Raw genomic sequence first — 24,919 nt, 5'->3', positions numbered from 1 at the left:
CAAGAGTTGGTATTAGTGTTTTGGTTTCTGAAGCTTAATCATATGCATTCGTATGCCCCAGTAGCCAGTCATAACACATCTCCTCTTACGTGTTAATCTGTTTCTCTTGCCTTGCACTTAAAGCTGTTGTGTGTGACCTCATGATGCAGTCTTGTGTTTTTATCTATTTGCATCTCTACAGTGCCCTGGAAACTGCTTTGGGCTCACCAGAGGCACAGACAGCAACCCTCAAGGGTTCAGTTTCAGATCTAATACACTGAAAATGCTTCCCGGCTATCTGTGATTTATTCTACAATTTTATTCTGCCAGCTTGATAGACATTTTTAGTATTGCTCATGAAGTACTACATACGTATATTTCATTTTTTGGTCCTAGTATTGACTTGGTGTAATCCTTGTCCTCTCTTACTGTGCATACTTTTTAGGGGTCAGAATTGGCCCATGTACCCAGAAGGCTTTTTATCCGTAAGAAGATACTGTTGCAGAGTTGCAGATTTAAGTAGAATCTTTAGTAATGCTTCATGTCTGAAAATGACCGGTAGGAACATTTGAATGTTCCTATTACAGCAGGTGATAGTAAGGAAGCATGCAGTGCTATGAGCAGATGCATGCAGTGTTTGACTGTGGTCTCCAGGGCACAGGTTAAAGAGAGAGGCAAAAATAAAAATCCTAATGTATGTGGTACTGCACCAGAGAGCTGTGTGGTGTGTCTGAGCAGCATGCTGTTCCCTCAGCACACTGGGGTTTCACTGTTAAATCCTTAGCGTGACCATGTCCACTTTGTTGTCTCACTGGGAGTCTTCTGCCTTAATCTGCTCTGTCTTCCTAACTGTGAAAGATTTGTGCTTAGGCCTCTCTTGCCTTCCTTAACTCTTTTTTTCACAGTATGATCGCTGCCACCTTTGCTTACCTTGTAGGTCCCCTGCTAAGGTATAGGATGCTTGCTCTTGACTTGGTTTGCCTAAAGTCAGTTCATTGCTTTTTTATGTACTTGCTGAAGGAGTTGAGAGAGCCATTTACACCTAGACCCTCAGAGGAGTTAGGCTTTTTATTATCATTTGTGGCTCTGAGTTTTTAATTTTTATGCGTATGTCTGCAAAGCCAGACAGAGGTGAGATTGTGCTACTGGTCCCCAAAGTTTCAATTTGAATCTTACACAGTCAAAAGTTTCCTCTTTTGTTCTCATTGCTGCTGGGACTAAAGCTAGTGGGGGCATGATTTCACATGTTGCTCTTCTGCTCTCATTTGAGTGTGTGGGGATATTTTATATAGTTCAGTTGCAGGACATTACAGCATTTTCCTGCCTCATGAAAGGTTAAGAGATACTGACTCTACAGGGCTGTGAAAATACATTTAGAGAATTGCACGATCTTGTTTTTTTTATTTTTATTTTTTTTTATTTTTTATTTCTGTATATCTTTCCAGGACTTGCAGTGGGTACAGATGGCCAGAGACAAGCTATCAAGTCCACTGAATGTTCTAAAAATAATCAGATACTTCATTGGCTTCTGTGTTGCTAGTGCTGTTGTTCATGTGCACAGTTTTGGAAAGTAATGCTTACAATTGGAGGATTGATAGTTGATGCTTTATTTTGCTGGGTGCTTATCCCTAAACGTGGCAAGCAGGTCCTTTTGTTGTCTCATGAAAATGTAAATTGCCTTGTTATTTGCAGTTAAAGTATATTATTCTTCATGCCTGAGAAGGGAGGAAAAAGAGAAGTATAATAAAAAAATACAATAAATTTATCAGAGGACTTAGGCTGTTTTGTTCACATATTTATTTATTTTTAATATTCCCCTTAAAAGTACAGTTCCCTTCCCCTTTGTTTATCCTCACACTTAAAGCATCTTCCTCTCTGCTACTTTGAATGTACCATGACAGGAGGCTGCTGTCCTGCAGTGTTGGCTGAAAGCAGCATTTCTAGAGGTCTTGGGAGATCAGTGGGACTTGCAGTGCACTTGCCATAGTCAGGAGTTCAGTCTGTTCCTTTTTTTGCTTGTTCATTACAAATTCCCAGTAACATCTCCAAAACTCCCTGGCAGCTAAACCTAACCAGACAAAGCAAGTATCCAAAAATATGCTAGTATAAATGAAAAAATCCGGAGCGGTAGGACTAACAACAAAAAACACAGTGTATTTTTATGTATTTTGCTCTTCATAAAATTTTTGGGTGCTGACATAGGCTAAATTTGGAGAGTGGCAAATTTTTAACAGGATACTTAAATGTCTGGTTTGTCTATCAGGGATATCTGTCCTCTTGAAATTGCTGAATAAAAGGATTAGTACTCCTGTTGACACGTAATTTAAACTTTTCACTGTTGGTTTCTGTTTTGGGGTAGAAAGGGTAAAACAGCCTGAAAATCAGCTTTGTCTAAACCATGACATCATCATTTGAGTTTGGACTATACTCATATGAGTAAGATGTCTGTCTCTCAGCATATAAATATCCCCCAAATATGTGCATTTTTAATAGTCTGCCTGATTCAGTCTTTGTCTCTACCAGAAAGGAGCTAGGAAACCAAGATTCATTTTAATCATGTATGCTTAATAACATTTTAAGGAGATAATAAAGAATACCTGGGATTTCTTTCTTGGGAGGTATCAAAGGACAGGTAGGGGGAAGGTGTGGAGTAGGTTTGCTTTTTTTGATGTAACTTTAAAACATCAGCGACAACCTGTAAAGTAAATGTGGGGTTTCTACTTTTACTTATTACAGCTTAAAGAACTAAAAATTGACAGCGACCTTTCAGAAATACTAGGTTTCAGTGGCAGTTCTTGCATGTTATGCTGTGATCCTCCTAGCTCTCAGGCTTTATTTTGGTTTTCCTCCTCAAAGCCAACTGGTACATGCAAAATGCCCAACAAGAGAGGTGAACTCAGAGGTTATGAAGTCGGCACTCCTAATCAGGTTGTTTTTCCTAGTACTGTATTTTCCAAGTATGATTTTCAGACTTAAATATGGCTTCCAATAGAGCCACCTTTGTTTCTTCTATGAAGGGGAGCTAAGTAAGTTTTTTAAGTCAGCAGAGTGGGACCTGATGTTAAATTATTTTATCATGAAAATTTTCATTAATCTGTGACTGGATATGAGATCCCTGTGCTTTTTTTATGAGCAGAAGGAAAAAAACGGAGCCACCTGAATGCCTTTGTTACTCCTGATCCATGGGTAACATTCCAATATTCTGAACGCCCATCTGTTCTGAATATATTTATTTTTTTCTTTAGAGTTCTTGATTTATTCCCTCTCACCATGTGAAAGGACTTGGAATGGCTTTTAGTTGGTGTAGGAAGAACAGGCTCCATACCCCACATTGTCATTGCTAGCTTTGTTTATTGCTGATGAAGGCAAACAGAAAACCTGAATAGTGCCCTCCTGGTTTGGCTGCAGCATCTGTGGTTAGGTCTAGGGTTAAGCCCTATCTCCTTTCTCTTCATGCCCCTCTTTGCAGAAGCAGGGAGCAGCTGCTTTGGCACTGGGCACGACAGGGCTACGGGTAGGCACGGTTTTGTCCTCATGGCTCCATGCTGATAGTACTCGCTGTATCTGCCCCCTCCATGCTGTAGCAGGGATGTTTTTCCCCTGGGTGGGATTGATAGATCATGAGAGAGGAAGAGGATGAATGGAAGAACTATTCTGCTGACCCTTGCATGGGGTGAGTCCTTGAGGACAGATCTCACTTCCCTCCATTCATCCTAGCTGATTGTGTTTCAGTGAAGTGAGAGGGGCTCTCCCCACTTCCCTCTTCTTGTTCCCATAGGTCCTGCTGTTCTGGTGATCATGGGTTTAATACTATCTTGATGCTGTGTGGTTATTTAATATTTTTTAGAGTCAGTGGGAGGTGCAGCTCTGGCCTGTTCGTGCCTGCGTGCACACACCAGTAAGTGTCATGAAGGCAAAGGGGAAAGACTGGTTCCTCTTTCACTGAACCTTTTGTACTTTGCTGTAGAAATTTTAGTTGTCTGCTCTGAAAGATTTCTTGTAACTCTAAATCCAGTGCTCACAAAGCCACTAGTTTTGATTCTCCGAAGATGTAAGGACATGCTCCAGCAGGGAAGACAAGAATGCACTGAAATTATCAGGAAATATGCAACCTCTTCATGCAGACCAGCCATCTGGGCAGGACAGATCATTTTGATGTTGCTTTTAGGCTGCTGTAACGTAGTTTTTTGTGTCCGGCCGAAGACTGCCGCATGTGTTAGCTTGAAGAGATAAAACAGTGTTCCCTTTATAAAGCCAAAGAATTCATAGGCAAATTTGCCATGTTAAATGACCATTACTGTAAGACTCTACCTGATGCCTAAAAATCAGAGAGATTAGATTCTTTTTGATGTGCTGGATCTATTAAAAATTAATGAGTAATAAAAAGCGCATTTTGAAGCAATGGACTTTAATTGCTGTGGACCAGTGCTTTGTAAGTATGGAGAGAAAATTATAGCAGGTGTTTCTTATAGAATCTTGGTAATTGTATTCTTGGGCTTTTCAAGTAGGTAAGTCTGATTTTGCTACATTATTTCTTTTGTTGACATCTACCAGTTTGTAGCTTACAGTCTTTTAATGTGAGGGGAAAATAATGGGAACCGATTACGTCCCAGAGGAATTTTTCTTCTTTAGCTATGAATTGTAATTTATGTGGCTTCTATTTCTTTGTCACACAGCCCATTAAGCTGAAATGTTTAGTAGTAACTTTGATTTGATCTTTAATCTGAAATACTGATAAAGAATTCTTAAGAGGTTAACTTACTTTGTTCATGGGCACAAGCTGTCAGGGTAGCTTGAATGTGTGTTGGAGAAGGGGAAAAGGATAAAACAGCTTGGCAGGAATTTGGGATAGGAACTGATGTGACATGTCATTAGTTGCTGTAACTACCAAACAGTTCTGAAATTCCCAACTCTTGGTTTCTAGGTGCCTCAGTATGGCATTCTGCAAAGAGGTGGTGATTTCCATGTCAAAAGTCAGTGGTACCAGTCTCCTTTTTACTTTTTTTATTAACACCCCCCCCCCCCCCCCACCTTCTCGGAAAACCTTCCCTAGTTGTGCGTATGTTAAGGTGACTGCAGTTCATATGGAGAGCAGGAGGTCCATTGTGTTTCTCCCCATATACTTGTTTATATGTTCACAACATATAAACTTATGTATGCGTTCACAACGATCCAACCTGTGTAAAGAACATAAATTGCTCTTTTTTTTTTCCTCTACATTGTTTTAAAACTTCCTTCTTCCTCACATTTTTACAGAATTTTTGTAAAGTGAACATTATGTGTCTTTCTGGTTATACTGTTTGTACTGGATATTTCCAAAGCTTCTCTTGATCTTCCTGTTTCTAAAACATATGAAACCAGGAAGATGTTTTGGTATAAACTATTTAACAGCTTGCAAAATACTTTCATGTTTCCAGGCAGCTTGCTACTGCCTTTTGGGTTACCTGCTTTGCTGTCTCTCTCTTCCTCTGCTGGAGAAACTGGCTAAGTGAATTTATTGAGGTTTATCTCTTTGTGTACTAAATGGATATCACATGGCAGGCACTGACTGGTTAAAGTTTTACTTTGCTTTGTCACTGTGTCAATTGCATTTCCACAACCCTGTTGTTTTTTGTAGGTGTTGTTGACATGTTGATTTATGAACTTCCTGTTTTTGAATGTTATATATAGAGGACTCTGCCTGGATATGAGGTACTGAGGGGAAAAAGAGCATCACGCTTGGCTGCTCACCTTGCCTATTTGACTGTACATAATGGAGACCAAGGAAGAGAAGAAGGAACGAAGACAAGGCTATTTTGCTCGGTAAGGTTACAGGGTTTATTTCAATCTCATTTAAAATGCAGAACTCTTCATTCTGCCTGTTTCAAAAGGCTTTATAATTTTTCAAGTACGTAAAAAATGAAACACATGCTTCATTATGTATCCAGAAAGTTCTTTCCTTGCTGTATACCTTATTTGGAGTGGGTTTTTGTGTGTTTTTTTTTTTTTTTTTCCCTTTTGGGTAGTGAAGATAAACTCAAGTGATATATAGTGGTGGCTAAAGACCTGAGGAAGTGTCATGGTGAAGGACATCTGTTAATGCCAGGTAACTTGCTTTCTTTTTGGAGAAATGCAAGTATGTTGATGATAACAGAAAGGAATGTTGCAGTTTTGGATTTTGAGAAGGAAATAAAAACAATGGCACCTATACCATAGAAGGCATCGAGAAGAAGAAAGCAGAAGTAGCTAAAGAGATTGTGCTAAGGAACAAGTAATTTCTTGCTAGAGAAGACTCAGGCTTTGAGAGATATGTCCGTGTAAGATGCTTCAGTTTTGAAAACTGCTTTGAGTCCTTTCAAAATGCTGTCTGCTAAACAGATAGCCCCAAGAGGCTTTCAGCAAAGTCCTTGATGTGAATTTCATTTGTTTTGCAGTTTTTCTGTGTCCTCTATGACTGTTCTCTTTTAAAAATTCAGAGGGGCAGTGTGTCTTATATGGGTGTAGGACATCAGGCAAGGGTCAGAACGACCTGAAATAAATTCTTAGTTCTAGCACTGTGTAACTCTGGGGAAGACATCTGTCTCTTTCCCTGCTGGCTTGCAGCTTTTTTCCCACTGAAATTCCCACTCTAAGCAAACCCATATGATTTCCACAAGAATGTTCTCACAGATCCTCAAGGCATGTTTTAATAGAAGCTAAAATAGGTTAGAAGGTGGTATATGCCCAGCTTACCTTCCTGTACATTGGCTTCATGTACAGTCAGGGACAGAAGCAGAACTGAATAGACATGTCCTTGATTTTACTCTAAAAGCTGAAGTCCATCATGCTTTACATGATGACCCATGTAAATGTCATATGAGTACCTGGTAATAATAGGTTGCTTATATACTGCCTTTAGTATTAAGGCAGTTCAAACAATTTAGCTTTTGACTTGATGTAGACTGGAGTTCCCAGCTTAGGTGCCTTATACTGAGACACAGAGATAATTTCATCAAGTGCATGTTTTGCTGTTGCTGAGAGTTTTGTTGTTTTGTATCTTATAATCTGTAGACACCTCTTCTATCCTTGAATTAAAACACCCAGGTTTAAGAAGTCTTCACCTTCATACTGTTTTGTGTGCTATTTCAGACACCCTGAATTTCCTGATAGCTTGGGCTCATACTTACTAAGCTAGGGGCAACTTCAGCTGGTTCCCCAACACCTCTACTTCCATTACTGTTTTTTTCTTTCCCGTCTTATTGCTGATGTGTTTTGTGAGCCTAAGATAATATTTATGAAATCTGAATTTATGTATAGTAAACATTCTTATGAGATAAGTACTGTCCCCCTTACCCTGTTGCCTGAACATTGTTATTTTTGTCTATGATCAGATGTTTATGGGGGAAGACTATTGCTTACCTAGGAAGAGAATGGGAAATGAGGTAGACTTTTTGCCAGCAGGAGGGAGAGCTGTACCCCATGTCAGGAGGGTGGGGGAGAGGGGTCTGCTTTCCCCCCTCCCTATGGCAAGTTAAGCCATAAGTATGTAAGTAAACCCTCACCATTCTTTTTTGCTTCCTACCAAATGCTGCTTTACACACTGTTTTGTGGTGAAGGGCTTATTTTTTCCTTGGTTGGCAAGAAATGAAGCAAGTAACTTTTCTAACAAAATAGAAATATCTACATAACTTTTTAAAGACTGATTTAGATTCCTTATGCAGCTAAGATGTTACAGCTTGTGGGAGTTTAACAGGCAAGAAGTATGAGAGTAACATGCAAGCATAAATTTCTCTTATGCAATAAGTCCTTATTTAAGACTGCTACTCCTACTTAAAGACTAATCTGTGTAGTTAAGTTTTTCTTACCTAATTCTTCAAACCTTGTTTGAAGTCAACCTTCTGTTGACTTCTGTGTCATTAGCTCCCAAACAGACATCATCCCAGTATTATGTGCCATTAGCTCCCAAACAGCATTATGCCAGCTCTTGTAAAGAACTGTTTCCTCTGGCTGTGAAGTCTCTCCTGGTGTCCAACAAGTTCAAAAATAGATGTACAGTATAGTGCAGATGTACAGTGACAGAACTGTGTGTACTAGGTCCCTGACTTCACTCTGGTATTTGGTGCTTTTTACTATGATCTTGTACCCTTGAACCCTGGTACAATTTGACGTTTCCCTATGCCTGTTCTTTCATCTTCCCTCTCTACATACAGAATGGAGAACCTCTCAGTTTTCCCCTGCCCATTGAGCAGGGATAAGTTCAGAGGTATTAAACCTTGTGAAATGAACAGCTATTAAGATTATGACTTAATTTAAAAAGAAATTAACCAAAATGAGTGACATATGTCATATGGAAAGAATTGCCTTGGATATAAATTGGTAGCCTGGAACACCAAATGTAGAGCTTGAAACTGGAATTGCTTTGTGTGCGCTATTGTTTGATATGGATATATTTAGACAAGAAGTTCTAGGAGATGAGAACTTTTAAGATAAGAGTTTGAACAGCTTTCTGAAAGAATGAAAAAAGGGGCTTTCAGTTTCAAGTTTTCTGTGTTTCTTGGCCTTCCTCAGTTGCTCAGCATTCCCTTGCTTATATGATCTATCTATGATCTGTGTCAAGTAGCTCTCTACTAATTTCTTAGCAGAGAACTTAGCAGTGCTTTAGCTGAAAAACTGTTATTTTTCAACAAGTCAACCAAGATGCTTACATTAATTTTATCAGTAGTTAAGTCTCCAGCTTGTGGTGACCTTAATCTGAAGAATGCTGTATACAGATGAACTGCAAAACTGGTACTTACATTAAATGATTTTTTTAATAAATTCCAGGGGAATTACGAATTTTAGTTATTTTAGTTCTCAGTCTCTTTTACATATATAATTTTTTTTTCCTCAGTCATCACTGAGACAGATTTCTGAGGTCAAACATGAAGTGCTTCTACTAAGGAAAATATTCTAACTGGGATTTGGGTGCTTTTGTGTTTGTTGAATTTGCATTGGTCTTGTTACCATTCTTTTGAAAAACTACATAAATGCCTGGGACATGCTCCAAAGCCCATATGAACAGGCAGAGACTCCCCTTAGCTTCAGATTGCTACTACTGTATCAGAACCTGAAGCCAGTTGTTCAGCCTGGCATTCACCTTGTGTTGCTGTATGATGTGAATATTTAAGGTAAATAAATGGATCTACAGCATGCTCTTTTTTAGTTTAGATTCTTGGCTTAGGAACTTAAATTTACATTAATGCAGATTAAGGTTTGTACATTAAACCCAAGATTTACAAAGATACGTGTAAGTGTTTAGTACAGTTGCCATTTGCCTGTTACCAGGTTCTAATTTACAGCTATTTTTCTTCTTCTAATTATTTTTAAATACCTAAGAATAAGTAAAACAGACCATACAAGAAATGGTATACAGCATTCCAATCACATTAGGTGTTTGCGACCTAACCTTATTTCTCCGTTGAAGCATCTACAGCCCACAGAGATAGGCTTCATTAATATGTAGCTGCAGAGCTGCGAACAGCTGGAATATGGAAAACTTAGCTGTAGAAGGAGTCTTATACATACTTGTTATAGGGTTATGGTCTTTCCCTGGTCCTTGCTCTTGGCTGGTGTTGGAGGCAGAATGCACGGACCCTTGGTCCAATGCACTGTGGTAACTCCTTTGGTCATTCTTCTACATATTGCAAACTAATAGGTTTATAAACATCTAATTTGGAATTTTCCTGGCTTTGCTCTGGTTTATTCCCATATTCAGTGTTTGTATGCTTCATATTTTTTATTCCTGTAGGTATTAAGACATAGAAAGATGATGAAATAAGAAAAATGCAGCAAGCACAGAGGGAATGTATTGAGAGAGAGAGTATTGATGATGGTTAGGAAGGAGGGAAACCCAGATAAGGAATATATGCACATACTTTTCTGAGGGCATCTCCTGTACATGAGACTTTGTCATAGGTTTTTCTGTTGGGTACTTTCCTTGCTGGCCAGTCTTATCGTATCCATGTAACGGTTTTTGCTGCATGCTCCTCGGATCACTGTTTCTCTGGCAATAATCTCCTTGCAATTGTTCTTGCTCTGCTGAGCCAAAGTGTTGATGTTTATTCAGGTTTCCTGTAGCACCCACAATTTATTTCTTGCTTTTGGAAGGAAAAGTTTCCACACATTGTTTTTAAAACAAGCTGTTGTGGAGGTTTATCTTGGGTGTGAAGAATAGTCAAGCCAAGATCCTGGAGATGCTTAATTTTTTTTTAAATGGCTCAAGGAAATAATACATCATTTCAGCTCATCTGTATAATGGAAACTTCTTAGCTCTGCTTCCAGACATATAAACATTACTTCACAATCCTGTTATTGAAACTAAAACACAGTATTGCATTTTATTCACATTGTTTTGGCCAATAACATGTATGCCTGATGCATTTTATTTTCTAAGAAAAGGCTACAGATACCACTATTTCAGATTTATGGGGTGCAATTGATATTATTTGATCTGTTATTTAGGGGTGTGTGCACAGGATAACTGATTTGCTATGTTGGATACTGAGAGAACCCATTAAATACTTTCTGAAACATACAGTATTGTGATTTGCCTTACAGTTACTTAAGAGGTTTCAGTGTTTTTAGCAGACTTGCAGCCTGGTGCTGTGTAGGTTAGCATTTCATCTGTCCTTTGCAATCACTGTAGTTTTCAGACATTGAAGAGTGTTTAGAATTTCACAGATAGCACCATGAGGAACTTTTGAGGAGAGCTTTGGGAGGTTGGTTAAGGCCTTCAGAAGCTTGAGATGCACTTGCTGTTCATTGCTCACAAACTTACTGGTGTGTGTATATACATATACATATATATATATAAAGAAATTCTTTTATGATGGCTGTAAACCTGGAGAATGAGAGTTGAGGGGGGAAGTTGAACCTGCTTTCTCTGATGTGTACTGCAGTGCAGGGGAAAAGTTATGTTGAACAGCTGCTTGTCTTGGGAACTGTGTCCTCATCTCACATTCCTGTAGCTCTCTGTACTGTGAGGTTTTGAGATGAGTGGTCTTGTAATTCTGTGGTACAGGATGAGAGTCAGCAGAAGAGCATGAATTACTGTCCTCTACTTAGCCTGTGAATCACTGAATTATTCTCAATGTGAGTGCTTCCTCTGGGAAGCGTAAACCAGGCAGTGGTTTCTGCAGCCTCTGTTCTTTCCAGTGCTTTTATCTTCAAGAGTTTGGAGTCATTTAGGACTGAAGAAGAATTTTGTTATTGGATAACAGAGTTAGTGGAAGTATTTAATGGGGCCCTGAGGCTTTCTTCGGGGTTTTACAAAATTTTCCAGTACCAGAAATGCTATTTATGGAGATAGAAAGCTTGCATGAGATGGGAAGCATGGTTAATCTCCTCACCCGTTCACTTCCGTCTGCATGTGAAGTGAGACTGGGTAACAGTGTGGGCTCTGTATATAAAGAGGCTTTTTTTAGGAAAGAGAAGAAAGGCAGAATTTTATGATGTTCTTGATTTCTTTGAGGACTAAATCACAGAATATGCAGAGAAAAGAGTTTCTGTTTATTTACTCTTCAAACATGCAGTGTCACACCAGCAATTACAGAATTTTCACTGATGACCTTGCAAGATATGTATAAGCTGGCTTGTTAGCCAGCAAGCATACAATGACCTTATATTTGCTTGTCCCAAAGGGATATTTGGGTGTCTCTTATCAGCCTTTATAAAGAAACTGCAAAAAAAGGAACTTACTTAGCCTTCATTTAGAACATAAATAGTTACATGATAGGCCTTTTGATGTAGGAGGCTGTGCAGTTTTGATAAGAGTTGCTATTACCATAGTTGTAATGTATTTTGTCTTCTTCCCCGTGGCTTGCAGCTGTGTCTGCCAGGCATGAGGGGTGTGCTGGAGGCTCCTGGTGGGCCATGCCATCTACCTTTTTGCTCTTGGAAAGACTTAAAGATGCTGTATCCTAAAAGCTATAAAATTTGGGGCCTTCATAAGATGGTTTTCTGGATAGGTGAGATACAGACTTTTTACTGTTGTCTGTAGGAAAATAATATAATTTATTTTATAAATATTTTTATATTTATTTTTTTATATATATGTAATTTTATACACTAGGCTGTGTTTCTGTAGTGTGTGATGTTATCCCTTCAGCCTCACAAATGTATCTTCTGCTCTTAGGACCTACTGCATAAAATTCTGCTTAATCCCAGTGAACTGTTTAAAAATTAAGCCTAGCTTAAACACTGGTGGAACTTCAGCATTAATAATTGGTGGTGGATGTGTGGCTCCAGAGTTAGTTTTAAAGCGATGCTGCGAAACATCCTTCTGAAAGAGGTGGTCCCACTCAGTCTTCTGGTTTTGCCACATCTCTTACGGATGGCAGAGCTGACATGAAGGAGGTGCTGTGGCATGAAAGCCCATTCCAGAAGCAGCCGGAGTTTTGTTTAAGTGACAGGGAGGCGCACACCTGAAGAGATGCCTGATGGTATTGACTTTTTGGTGGTGCTGTTAATTCTCTTGCTTGTGCTTTGAGAAATCCAGCTGTTTTACCCCCTTGTGGCAGCAGTCCTCGTCAGCTTTCTGGAGCCTTGTACCATATGATATTAGGGCACGTGGTGTACAGTATTTCGAGAAGGAGAAGAATCAGCATTGTGAGATATGCCAGGGTTTGCTGGACTGAAGAAAGCCTAGGTTGATAAGAAGCTAGATAAGCCCCTTCAGCGAAGGTTTCTGGTGTTTCTGGCCCACAGCCAAAGTTGCTTGCCTTGTGTCTGCTGCTGTGATTCCACACTTTCGCACTTCTGTTTCTGCATGTGCCATGTTACATTAGGTAGTTGGTTTGGCTGGTGGGATGGTCTGTTTCTGGTAACAGTGCTGCATGTTTAAAGGGAAAGATACGAATTATACCTGCAGGAATGTGCATTTGGAAAGAGGCATTTTTCCCCCCCTCTGTCCAAGCAATTGGAAAGCCTTATATAGCTAACTAAGGGAATTCTGTTGGTAAAAGGAGAAGTGCTGTGGATCCTGCACGGCTACACTTCATGCTTGTGCTGAACTGGAGCTGTTAGTAGCTGCTGTGTGCCTGTGGACACTGGGCTTCCCACTCCTGTCTCTTCCAGGCAATAAAGATTTTCCCCTTTTCCCTAGGGCCTTGGGCAGGGTGAGAGGCTGTGTGGATATTCCCAATGGCATTAAGTTCCCCCTGGTGCCAGCCTGGTAAACTTTTATGTCCTCAGCATCAATCTAGCTTCCAGACTGGGTTTTGACAGGATTTCTCCAAACCCTGCCCCTACCAATCTGATGATGGAGAGGTGTGTTCTAAGTAGGTTTGCAGTGGGTTTTTTTGGTCCTATTCTGTAGTTTGGGCAGGGAGTGTTGCCTAGGATCATCTGAAATTTAAGCATCTGTGTTAGCTAAACTCTTAAGTCTCCAGTGCTGTTCCATTGAGGTGTGTGGGATTTGACGTCTTGATTTACGTGAGAGAAGATCCCAAGGAGAGCAGAGAACTGGTTAGGAATCTGGGGAGGAGGGAGAGAATTGTCCTTGTGCTGTAAAACCTTTGTAATGTAAATGAGCCATAAATCAGCTCTTTGGTTGTCTAAATGCACTATTTTCCTGTCAGACAGCAGTCTGACACAGAGAACTTGTCTTGTGTAGCACTTAATATACTACAATAACTCTCTACCCCTATTTTTCTGGAGTGGCTGTTTTTATTTCAGTAGGTGTAAACATCTAGCCAGTCACAGGTGAATTGAAATTGTATTTTATGGTTTTGACATAACAGTCCATTTCTGTCAGCTGCTCGATTTTTGCTTTCAGTAATGCTTCTATAAATACATGGCTTCAAGGTGTTAATCACGTGTTTCAGTCAGCCTTTAAAAATCACATCTCCTTAAGCAGAAGATTTAGCTGTATGTTCAGTATCTGTGGTAAAAAGATGGTGCTTCTCTGTCCACCTGGAGCACAGCAGGTGCTGCATGTAGCAGTTCTGATTGCCTAAGGCTGGGAAGGGTTTCTTGGCATTATAGAAGTATTTCGTGTTACAAATGCTGTCACTACCACCTCTCTCCCTCCCCCCCCCCGTTGGGGTTTTTTCGCCTGCAATCTCGGAGTCCATTAAAACTACAGCATATGACACTGGTCCCGTGAACAATTTGAGCATTTTAGCAATTTGATTCATATGAGGAGTCATACTGTTACGTTCAACACCAGTGAAAACTGCTTGTGGGAACAGAGCTGTAGAAACGGTGGTGGGAGCAGGTCCAAGGTGCTGCTGCTGCAGGTGAAATGCCAGGGCATTGGGAGAGGAAGGGAGGCTAACAGCTCCCCACCCACCTGCCGCAGCAGGAGCAGGACTCGGACCCGGACCCGGCGTGCCAGGAGGCTTTCCTTCCCAGCCCCGAAGGGAACGGGCACGGTGGGGTAGTGGAAGGCAGCAGGACGGCGTGTCGCACAGCACCCGCCTTATCTGGCTCCAGCCGGCCGCATCTGCTAGGAGGCCGTTGTCCTTGAGCGCAGCAGGGCACTGACGATAGCTGGCCTGCGTCCTCCTGCCGCCCTCCTGCTCCGCAGCTTCGGGGGAGGAGGAGGCGCTCAGCCCTGCCGCAGCCTCTGTCCATGTGGCTGCTGCCGGGAGTGAGGACAGTCGGTGTTAAGCAGAGGGGTTGTCTTAAAACAGCAGATCCCAACTTTCTGTCTTCCTCAGCTGCTTATTCTAATTCAGTGCCTGCTTGAAGTGTGGTGGGACTTTCTGGGCTTACAGAGTCCAGAGAACATAGAGATGGAGCAGAACCTCTTGTGTTCTCCTCTTGTCCCTTCTGTCGTGTTGGTGAAGGCAGGGTTTACTTCTTGCCTTTTGTTTTCCCCCTGCAGTAGTAGCTACTTCCCTTTCAACCATATGCATTTTGATCACTTGTTTAAAGTTTTAGCTGAAGAGTAAATGAAAAAATCCAAACATTTTTTTAGTCAAAAATAAAAGCATAAGTATTACAATATTTGATGTAAAAACCAGAGGAATTTTAAGACATTGTAATTAAGAAGTGTAAATATAATGGAGGACCTACTACACTGTTATAATGCTTTGGCTACTGGAAAATACCAGACCATGCAAATACTCATTTTAGCATAAGGTATATATGTATGAGAAGTTTTCTTGGTACAAGCCTGCCATGTGACTGACCCATGTAGGCAAGCCCTACCCTGTGGTGTTATCTTGATACTTATCGTTAATGGACTTTTGACCTTGGTATTAAAAAGGTGGTGCCATATTATTTTGTATAGAAGCATTGATGCAAACACCTCCTCTAGGTGGAGGGGGATTATCTTTCCCGTTTATGAAATATCCATTGTATGAGACAATATCAGTCATTATTCCAGATACTGAAGCTACAGATTCCTATTTTTCCCACCTATTAGCAGCATTGCTGGGTGTTTCTTAGAACTATAACCCATGTAGCAGGATCTTTAGTGCACTTGGGCATTTCCTCTCCTGTGAGCATCAGTTAATGGGAACTCAATCCAGAAAGCCCATTAAACTGCTCAATGTGGAAGCTAGTTTGCGAGTTTTTTGGAGACGGTGAATTCAGACATGGGACAGTGAATTCAAACATAGAACTGAGACTCAGCAGTGAGTTGGTTTTGTTTTTAGCAATTATGGTGAAATACTTGAAATACAACCTCTTCCACTTGTGTCAATATGCTTCTTGCTGTAGATTTGTTCTTGAACAGATGAGTTTGCAACCTTTTTGTAAGCACATGCACAGCTCTCTCATGCTATGAACTCCAGCTGTGATTAACAGATTTCCTGAGAAATATGTGGTGATATTTGGATATATCTGGCATGATTATGAAAGTTAGCATTTAAAAACATAAGTTTGACTTTCTTTTTAGTGCTGCTTCTCCATCCTACCTGGCTTCTCTATTAATAATAAGAAAAGAAGTTGTATAGTTTTTTCTGTGTTTTTCTTTTTTAAGCTACTTTTGTTCATACAGTGGTGCAATGATGCAGAGAGCTGTGACATTTAAGTGTTAATTTTTAAAGTTACTTCTTAAGTAAAAGCAGAAGCTAATTGAGAGAGACAGGTGCTTTAAATCTCAGTCCCTCTCTTTTAACACTTAAATAGTCATTTAAATAAATAAATAATCGTAATTTTTACTTCAGTTTGGTTACTGACTTGTTGACCATGGTTACTTCTGGATCCCCCCAACCTTACCAGTCAGAAGTCATACAGGTGACTTCACTCAGAGTTGACTTATTTAACATTTAAGATCCTTTTTGTGAAGAAAGCAACAATTTCTTCTCTTCCCTGTTGCTGCTGGAGAAGCAGCTACCATTTCCTTGTGCTTCGCAGCAGTGGAAGCTGCTCTTCTCCCAGCCCTTGCAGTGCAAACCTTTTTCTTACCACTTCAAGCTAGCTGATGTCAAGGGGAGTAGTGGCTCAGGGAGCTGGCACTGAGCGTGGGACAGCAGCTGGAGGGAATGCAGCACTGGCTGGAGGTGTCCGGGCAAGGCCGTTCCTCCCTTGGCAGGGCTTCAGTGCAGGGAGAGCGTCTTGCTAAGCTGCTTTATGAAGAATCCGTTGCATGTGTAGGAGTAGTTTGGGGTGATTAATGAACAACCACAGTAGGAGAGAGTATCTGGCATCGTTAGCAGAGAAAAAGAGAAGCAAGATGGGAGTGTGGTAAGAGTCAGGTTGGTATTATTGACAAGATAGAGAGCTGTGATGCAGATTTAATTGAGCAAGCCTGTTAAATGAACATCAGGCACACTTAAAGGAGTTGGCCAAAGGGAAGGATTTCTTCATTTTTGCCTTCTGCCTAAAGCTGTTTTGTGAGAGCCTGCAGTAAAGTGAGGTTATAAGAGAAGGAACTGAATAAAACAGGTTTCCAAAATCGTTTCCCTAGGGAAAAGATTTTATTAAATTGTTGTCATGGTAATGGCGTGCTGAATACGTCATAACCTCTTTTGTTAAGTAAACAGAAAATATGGAGATACCTTTTGCCTTTGAAAATAGTTTATTAAGCTGGATGATAGCATTATATTCCTAAATTTAAGAAAGTAAAAACTTTCTGACAGCTCAAAACTCTCTTGAATTTTATCCTGGGAAATTGGGATTATTTCTGCCCTCCCTCCTAATATATGTAAGAGAGCTTAAGTGGGTATTTAAAATTTCCTGATATCAATCAGAAAACTGGGAGGAAAATTAGCATACTTTTTCCTGTCTAAGGTACATTGTCTTTACTTTTCCAGAATAGCTTTGCCAGAAATACTTCCCTCAACATTACAGATGATGAAACAGGAGTGACTTATTTTTGTAAGCTAAGGGCAGTATCAAGAAGAAGATGGACATAACCCTGATTGCCAGTACAGTACTTTACTCTTTGGAGCATGCCAACTTTCTTGACTGTTGCTGATGACTGATCATGTGTGAAACCTGGTGCTGGCATTTGTTATAAATTAGTAACAGGAATTCTGGTAAAAGTTGAAATTTCCTGTTTTGACCTGTGCTGCTGTGACATTAATCAGAACTTTATTTAGTTGCTATATGTCATTTGGAATGAAGATCAGATTATGGATTATTTAGTGTCTGAAGCCACATTGTTGTCCTTGATAACTATTTCAGTTACTTCTCTTGTAATCTTTTTCCCCTCTGCAGTTAGCTGTTTAAATCTCTCATAAGAAATGTGTTCCATCCCTTATTTTTCCCTTGATAGTCTGTTTTAATAGTAAACATATAGCCTTGTGGCTTGCTCATTTCCAAAACAGGATGCATACCAGCCTGAAATGACTGGTGTTTTATGGAGCATGCCTTTTTGCAGGGCGGAAGCTCTTTAGCTTTAGGAAGATTTCTCACCGAGGGGGAACAGCTTTGTATTCATTCCTGTTGAGAAGTGAAAGTAGCCACACTGAGGAAGTCCGGAGCTAAGCGTTGCAGTCTGGCAAGCAGTCTGACTTCTTTTGGCTTTGCAAACGGTAATGATTTATTTTGTCTGAGATTGTGTATTCGTAAGGTTGCATTAGATGGGACTAGAGCACAGCAGTGCGTGGAGCTGGCTGGGTTGTGCTGGCACCAGTCTGGTGAAGGGGAGATGTATGATCTGTGTGGGCTGGAATATAGCTGACTAGGATCTAACCAGTGGGTGCCTAATGGAAGTTTTTACTGTAAGGTTTTGTCCTGGGTTCAGCAGTAGCAGTCAGTTTTTCTTCTTCTTCTTAGTAGCTGGTGCAGTGATCTGTTTTTGACTTTCGGCCTCGGAACGGTGCTAATAACACCGATGTTTTTAGTTACTGCTCGGATGTTTGGTCTGGCCAAGGACTTTCTGAGCCTCATGCTCTGCCAGGGAGGAGGGGAAGCCGGGAGGAAGCAGAGGCAGGACACCTGACCCAAACTGACCAAAGAGGTATTCCATACCACAGCATGTGATGCCCAGAATGTAACTGAGAGTTACCCGGAAGGGCTAGGACTGTGGGGTTGGACTAGGTATCGGTCGGTGCTTGGTTGGGCTGGGGGGGGCGAGTTATTAGTCGGCTGGTGATGGGGTGTTGTATTCTCTTCCGTTGTTATTTCCTTTATCATTACAATTATTGGTGATAGCAGTAGTGATTTATGTTATACCTTAGTTACTAAACTGTTCTTATCTCAACCCGTGGGAGTTGCATTCTTTTTGATTCTCGTCTCTGTCCCTCCGGGAGTAGGGGGAGGGAAAGGAGGGGTGGAGTGAGTGAACGAGCTGCCTGACTGAGTTTAAACCACGACAGGTTTCTGTATATCATTTTTTTAATGTCATGTGTTTATTTAGCTGTTCTGGATGGGTGAAGAAATGCATGTAAGGTACAAAGGAATTACTACATATTGAGTGCAGAGGTTTGAATTAAGATGAAAATGTTTAATTCTGAATAAAATAATTGGGGTGTATGTAATTTTGTATACAAAGTAAATGAACAGAAATCCTGCTAGGAACAAACCAGATTAAGATGCTTGAAGTGTTTTAAAGCTCTTTTTTACAAGTTCAGTTAATCTGACTGCATAAATGCATAAGTGGATTTGAAAAAAACCCAGCATTTGCAGAACATGATCTGTTTGTGCTGTGCAGGATGTCAAGCTGATTGTATGCCAGATATCAAGGCATGTTTTAGAGGATGCACATTGTGGAAAATTCCCGAAAGGAAAACTGTGTGAGCTTCAAGATAAAATGAAGATTTCTTCTCCCTTCCCTCTTATTTTGTTTTTTATTACCATTTTTGGAGTGCCACTTTGTTTGATGCTTTTGTTTCTAAGGCAAGAATTGTCTGTAGTATATGATTTTTTTTTTTCTTAATACACCATAAAAATCATGCTTTAGGAGTTGTTTTAGAATATTCTATGTAGTGCTCTTTGTCTAATTATTATATATCAACTGAGGTCTTACTCAGTTGTTTGTTAGGCATCTCTGCTGAATACTATTGACCAAAACCGAATTCAATTTCTAGGAAAAAAGAAATATTATCAGATTCCATTTCTCTATTGTGTCAGTGTCAAAAGTTGCAGAGCTTTACTGGTTGCTTGTAGTCTTCTAATGAAAGTTGTGCAGATGAAATAACACCTCATTTCTCTCATCAGTTTTCTTTTTAGACCAACTATGTACATTCTTAGTGCAATGGCAGTTCAGGCTCTTTTATTTTAAAAATGTATTTGCCTTTTGTAGGCAGTCAGACAGACTTGGGTCTGGAAGATGAAGCAGGCTGTTTCTTGAAATCTTCCCTGTCTCTTCCTGTAAGTCAGTGCCTGAGCTATTAAGCAGTCAGTTGCAAATTGATTTAAGTGAGCACTGCTAACCTTGTATTTTTACCTGCCTGTTGTGAGATTATGTCCATTTCAGTTCATTAGTCTTCATTAAATGGTATGGGGATGTTCTTTGTGTTCTAGAAAGCTTCTGCTCCCTGTTCCTTCTATAAGGTAGATGTCTGAAAGATCTTTGCATCCATCTCACAGTGCCCATTAAGAACCTCTTCCTCTGATTCTCTTGGAACTTGGTGGAAAAGCCCCCATGCCATCCGTTGTATACGGGAGCATACATACGGGAGCATACATACGGGAGCATACATACGGGAGCATACATACGGGAGCATACATACGGGAGCATACATACGGGAGCATACATACGGGAGCATACATACGGGAGCATACATGAACTGAAAACTTTCACTGGGAAGCTCTGTTTGGACGGACTTAGGAAACAGCTTACCAGTTGTTGCTCAGAAGACACTTTGAGGAGCTGCCTCTATATAAATTCAGAAGAAATGTTTTGCCTGCCAGAACCAATTAGCTTGAGAAATGTTATCTGGTGTCTAAATGAAATTACAGATGTGTAAGACTCTTCAGAAAACAGAGTGGTTTTGCAGATAAGCTGTTTGTTTCTCCCACCCTCCCTTTTTCTTTCTCCCTCTTCCTTCCCGTAGCAACTTCCCTGGTAAAACACAGCATACTCATTGACTTCGATACTGAAAAACAAACATCTTCTGCAATAACACCTTATCTGTTCACTGGAAAAGATGCATATTGTTTTGTCCAGAAGGCCGATTTAATTACAAAACCTGACACTGAGGGCGTTTGTTTATTTACTTTTTTATTTGGCCTTCATCTCCCCTTTGCTCTCATAACCGTTAGGCTGAATGTTGTTTTTGTTCAGAGAAATTACCTTCAAAACTGAACAAAACCATTTAAAATCTTCTAAAGTATTTGAAAAAGGAAGTAATTTGACAAATGGTGTTCTTGAATCGGTGTTAATGGCAGCTTTTGCTGTGAAGGTGGGTGATACCCGAGAGCTGGGAGAAGAGCAGATGAAGCCTTCAGCCTCCAACTTCTTCAGGAGATGGTGGGTTTGAAATCTGAGCAGCACAGGGGCTGTGAGTGTGTGTGAGTGCCCAACCTGCCTTGCTGGGATGCACAAGTCAGTGTGAGAGAAGGGCGAGTGGAGGCTGTAGGGGATACCTCAAGGGGATGGAGTTTTTTTTAAGCAGTAAACCCTCCACATGTGCTCTTCACAGCCCAAACTGCTGCACCATACCTGTGTGTGTTACTAATTAATTGCCTTGTGTGTGGAGGACTTTGTATTTGCTTTACTAAGAGGGTGCATATAATGTCAAAAAGCATAGTAAATTTCAGGCTGCTGTTATAGCTTAAAATGCTATTGAAAGCTTGTTTTGATTCCTTGGCATATTACAGTTGACTAAGTCAAGTGGAGGGTTTGGGGTAATTTTGGCCAGGCTTTACAAGCAGCATCTTCCTTGCAGAGTTCGTAACCGTAGGCAGAGTTGTAGTAAGTCTGAGTCCTGTGAGGAATGTTGTGGATACTTGGCCCTCATCTAGTATTTTTTCTAGTGCGAAGGTTGCTGCTTTGAGAGTTGCATGGTCATTGCCTTAGAGCAGTGGGCAGGAGGAGTAGGCTTGGCAACATCTCAGAATCTGATGCCTGCCTTGAGGATGGAGTAGGAATTACGGAGTGCACAGATTCTTGATCAGTTTTACCCGAAAAGTCCCTGTGGCACTACCCATTTGCAGCAGCAGCTGCTTGCTGGGCATGCTATAGGTTGTGTAGTGAGCTCTCGGTGGGTTGTAGTATATGGGAATTGGGCAAGATTAAACACTGAGGGGTAAAGCATTGGTAAGGTATGTTGCATTGAGTCAGTTCAGGGTGTCATCTGTCCTTTTTTTTTATCACTAGTGGACCAGTTCTGTTTCAGCTCTTTATTCTCAAAGTTGCCTGGGGCAACTTTGAAAACTCATTCAAATGAATATATTTTAAGGAGAGTACCGGTGGAAGCTGTTAGTATTGTCATGGAGACTGTTGACCTGTAAGAGAGGATTTTCCTCTTTATTCTTCCTTTTCCTCAAAAAAAAAAAAAAAAAAAAAAAAAGGTAAAAAGGTTCAGTGTTTCCATTAGCAGCTTTTTTTGTTGTTTTGACATACTACATTTATACTATGGAAAGCTTACTTAATAGAGTTTAGGATCAAAAGAAATAGACTACGAATCTGGGGACAGAAGTCTTCGGTGCAGTGTGCATAGAAACGGGGCTGCTAGTGGGTGCTTGCTAGTTCACATCTGCTGGACCAGATGATTTGGGTACTCTGTAATAGGCACACATACAGGAAGGCTGCTGAGTCAAAGTCAGGGATGTGTTTCATTTACAAGTCTAGAATCAAGTACAGCCATGGTAAGGACTTGCTGTTTCAGCATAGAGGGCTGCTTTGCAAAGATTTCTGCCAGGCTAAATATAGACATTGTGTATGCAATGTGACTGTAATGTTTTGCGGTTGCCACAGCAGCCTTTGTTCAGGACTGGTGTGTTAGTCAAAAATAAGCTTCCTCTGCGTACACGAATTTTCATTAGTCTAAACAAAACACTTCATTTATTATATAGATGTATTCACTTTTATCTTTTATAAATCCCTATAGGTTGTTTTCACATGTAGTCAGAACTTGATATGTAAAGTTTCACACACAATAAATCTCTTTTTCTGTGCAAAGCCTGAACTACTGATACTACTTGTCTCACAAATCAGTGGATCTGAATGAATGGGGAACCACAGCATCTTCACTGAGTTGGCTACAGAATGTGAATCTTCTGCTGCTGTCTTTTGGGAAGCATTTAAGAAACACATATACATATGTGTGGGATAGACACAGCTTTTGAAATGTTTCACTGGAGTGTGTTGGTCACACGTGGTTTCATAAACTGATCCTTCACAGAGGTCTCAAGCTGGATATATAAGTTTAGGAATTGGTTTTATTTAAAACAAGAAAGGTATGCAGCCTGAAATGTCTTAACTGTAATTTTCAAATGTGCTGTGCATTTATCTTTATGTTGTAGCTTGTAAAAAAAATATATGAAGAGCATATAAATATGAAAAAAAAAGCTGGAAGAATTTCTGAAGTTCCTGCATTATGTTAGTAACTGAAGATACTAGGTTTTTCCTATGTAAACTACTGCTGTGAGATCTTGTAACCTTTTACCATTTGTGGTTACCCATTGTATCTTCTATGCATAAATCTTCCTGTGCTTGTAACAGTTTTTACCATCAACAACATAAATACGCTACTCCCTCTCTTAGGTACCTTGTAACTTAAAAGCTAAATTACTAGAGAGAAGGTCCATTACATTAGTTTTTCATTTTGTGTGGTACGTGTCAGAGATTCTTAACTGAGGACTGTGTTATTGATGCTGACCCTTTAAGTCAGCCTTTGCTCTCGCTAAGCAGAGTCAGTGCTAAAGATGGTGATTTAGCAAAAAATTCAGTGTTAGGAATCCTGAGACATGTTTCTCACTTGAGCTGTGCTTTAAGGAGTCTTCTAAAAAGAAAATACTCTTGTTGCTATAGTGATAATTTGGAAGATTTATCGGCAGCTTGCTAAGAGTTCTCTCAGAAGAGCTACAGGAGCTGGAAAATGTTCCTGCATAAGCACTTTGCAGCCACATTGGTCACATTGCCGAAGGGGATGCTGAGTGACACTTGGAGTACAAGCTGGCATGGGTTGTGCAAGAACAGATGTGGAGAAGCATTGGTGGTGGCTGGGAGATAACCTTGGACAAAATGGAAAGAAATAACAAGTTTATATCAAAACAAACAGCTTTATAAAGCAGGAGCAGCTGGCTGTGAAATTGTTATGTTAGCTGTTGCATTATAATACATTATGATCTGAGGTTGTCTTTTATCATAACCTCGATCTTGAAAACATGACTGCAGGTATCTTGTTTCTGCGTTTGGATGTATGGTGGTTTAAAACAAAACAACTTCTTAATGTTGTTTCTTTTTCCCTGTCCCTCTTCCTCAGTAAACAGTAGCAAAACTTTATTACCTTTTTTGTTATTCTTGAGAAGATAGCCTTGAGATGATGATATGATTGTAGAGCATGCTGTTGGATAATCTTAGTTTCCAAGTTACTGATGCAAAATGTGTGGGTTTTACTGAATTCTGAGAACTCCTGGTATTAAATTAATTTAAAAAACCTCAAGTTAGCAAGTGACTTAACTTGTCTGTAGAGGTTGGTATCATGTTAATGTTGTGGGTTTTTTCTTTATGCATAGTTTGAAAAAGAAAAGGCAAGCCAAACAAAACACTGAGACTGTCTCTGCCAGTTCCCCTGGATCTCCTGTTTCCAAAACACCTGAGAACGATGATGAAAGTAAAGTTATTTTGGAGCAAATCAGTTCCTCTGAAGACAACTGTAAAGTTGCTGGGGAAAAGGAAACAGCTCCAGACAAAGAAAAGAAAAAGAAAAAGTACAACCAACTGAAAGACATCAGACGCACAGAACTTAAAAGATACTATAGTACTGGTGAGTTGTATTTCAAAATACTATAGCATTAACATGTTTGTTTTGATAGCTTGTAGTGTACTTTTCACATATTATGTAGGATTTCCTTAAAAAAATAATTGACTTTGAACAGCCTTCCTGTAAAGCCAAACAAAATAATGTAGTTTTGAATATCATCTGCTTCTAACTTTAACCTTGCAGTTCTCAAAAAAATATGTATTTCTTCTTTCTCAGATCTAAGTCTCAGTGTTGTTTTAGGCAACAATTAAGTTTATCACTGTATTTTTTTTTTTTTTTAAGATTTGTCTTCAATATTTTGTGGCTTTTTTGGGGAGGAGTCATTTCATAAATTGATGTATATTGTTTAAGACTTCAGTCTTAATTCATATTCATTCTGTCTGTTGAAGTATGAGCAGGTAAGTAAATTAACTATATGTTTTTAAATAAGATGTGAAAGACTTACATGCTGGAAAGCTTGTTTCCCTTTCACCCCTGCTAACAGTATCAGTAGCTTTGGTTATTAGTTAATCATAAACACCTTCTTTAGATTTATTCTTGCAATTAATTCCAGGAAAAAAAAAGTTTTTGCATAAATATGTGAGATGAGTCACACATCTGTTTGCAGTTCTGGATTGTAAATTTTTAGATACTCTAAGTAATTTTAGATATAATTTAGGAATGAACTCTTAGAT

At 39.9% G+C, this 24,919-nt stretch overlaps 1 protein-coding gene across 6 annotated transcripts in view; it reads left to right on the top strand.

Annotated features, from left to right (window-relative positions):
* NCOA7 (nuclear receptor coactivator 7) overlaps positions 1–24,919 on the top strand; it is an 84,429-nt gene that overhangs the window by 13,898 nt on the left and 45,612 nt on the right. For 4 of the 6 annotated variants that reach the window (XM_061378407.1, XM_061378408.1, XM_061378410.1 and 1 more), the window contains 2 exons: positions 5,650–5,781; positions 23,998–24,248. In XM_061378407.1, coding sequence (XP_061234391.1) covers positions 5,732–5,781; positions 23,998–24,248 — 301 coding nt within the window. In that variant the 5' untranslated portion in view covers positions 5,650–5,731. Of the gene's footprint in view, positions 1–5,596; positions 5,782–23,997; positions 24,249–24,919 lie in introns of all 6 variants that reach the window. The other 2 variants (XM_061378409.1, XM_061378411.1) reach the window with 2 other exon arrangements.

This window comes from Neopsephotus bourkii, unplaced genomic scaffold (genome assembly GCF_033783945.1).
Source record: "Neopsephotus bourkii isolate Nb327-2 ecotype Australia unplaced genomic scaffold, CSIRO-AGI_Nbou_v1 NB_1765, whole genome shotgun sequence".
NCBI lineage: Eukaryota > Metazoa > Chordata > Aves > Psittaciformes > Psittacidae > Neopsephotus > Neopsephotus bourkii.
The sequence above is the reverse complement of the archived record's forward strand: the minus strand, read 5'-3'. Positions and strand labels throughout refer to the sequence as shown.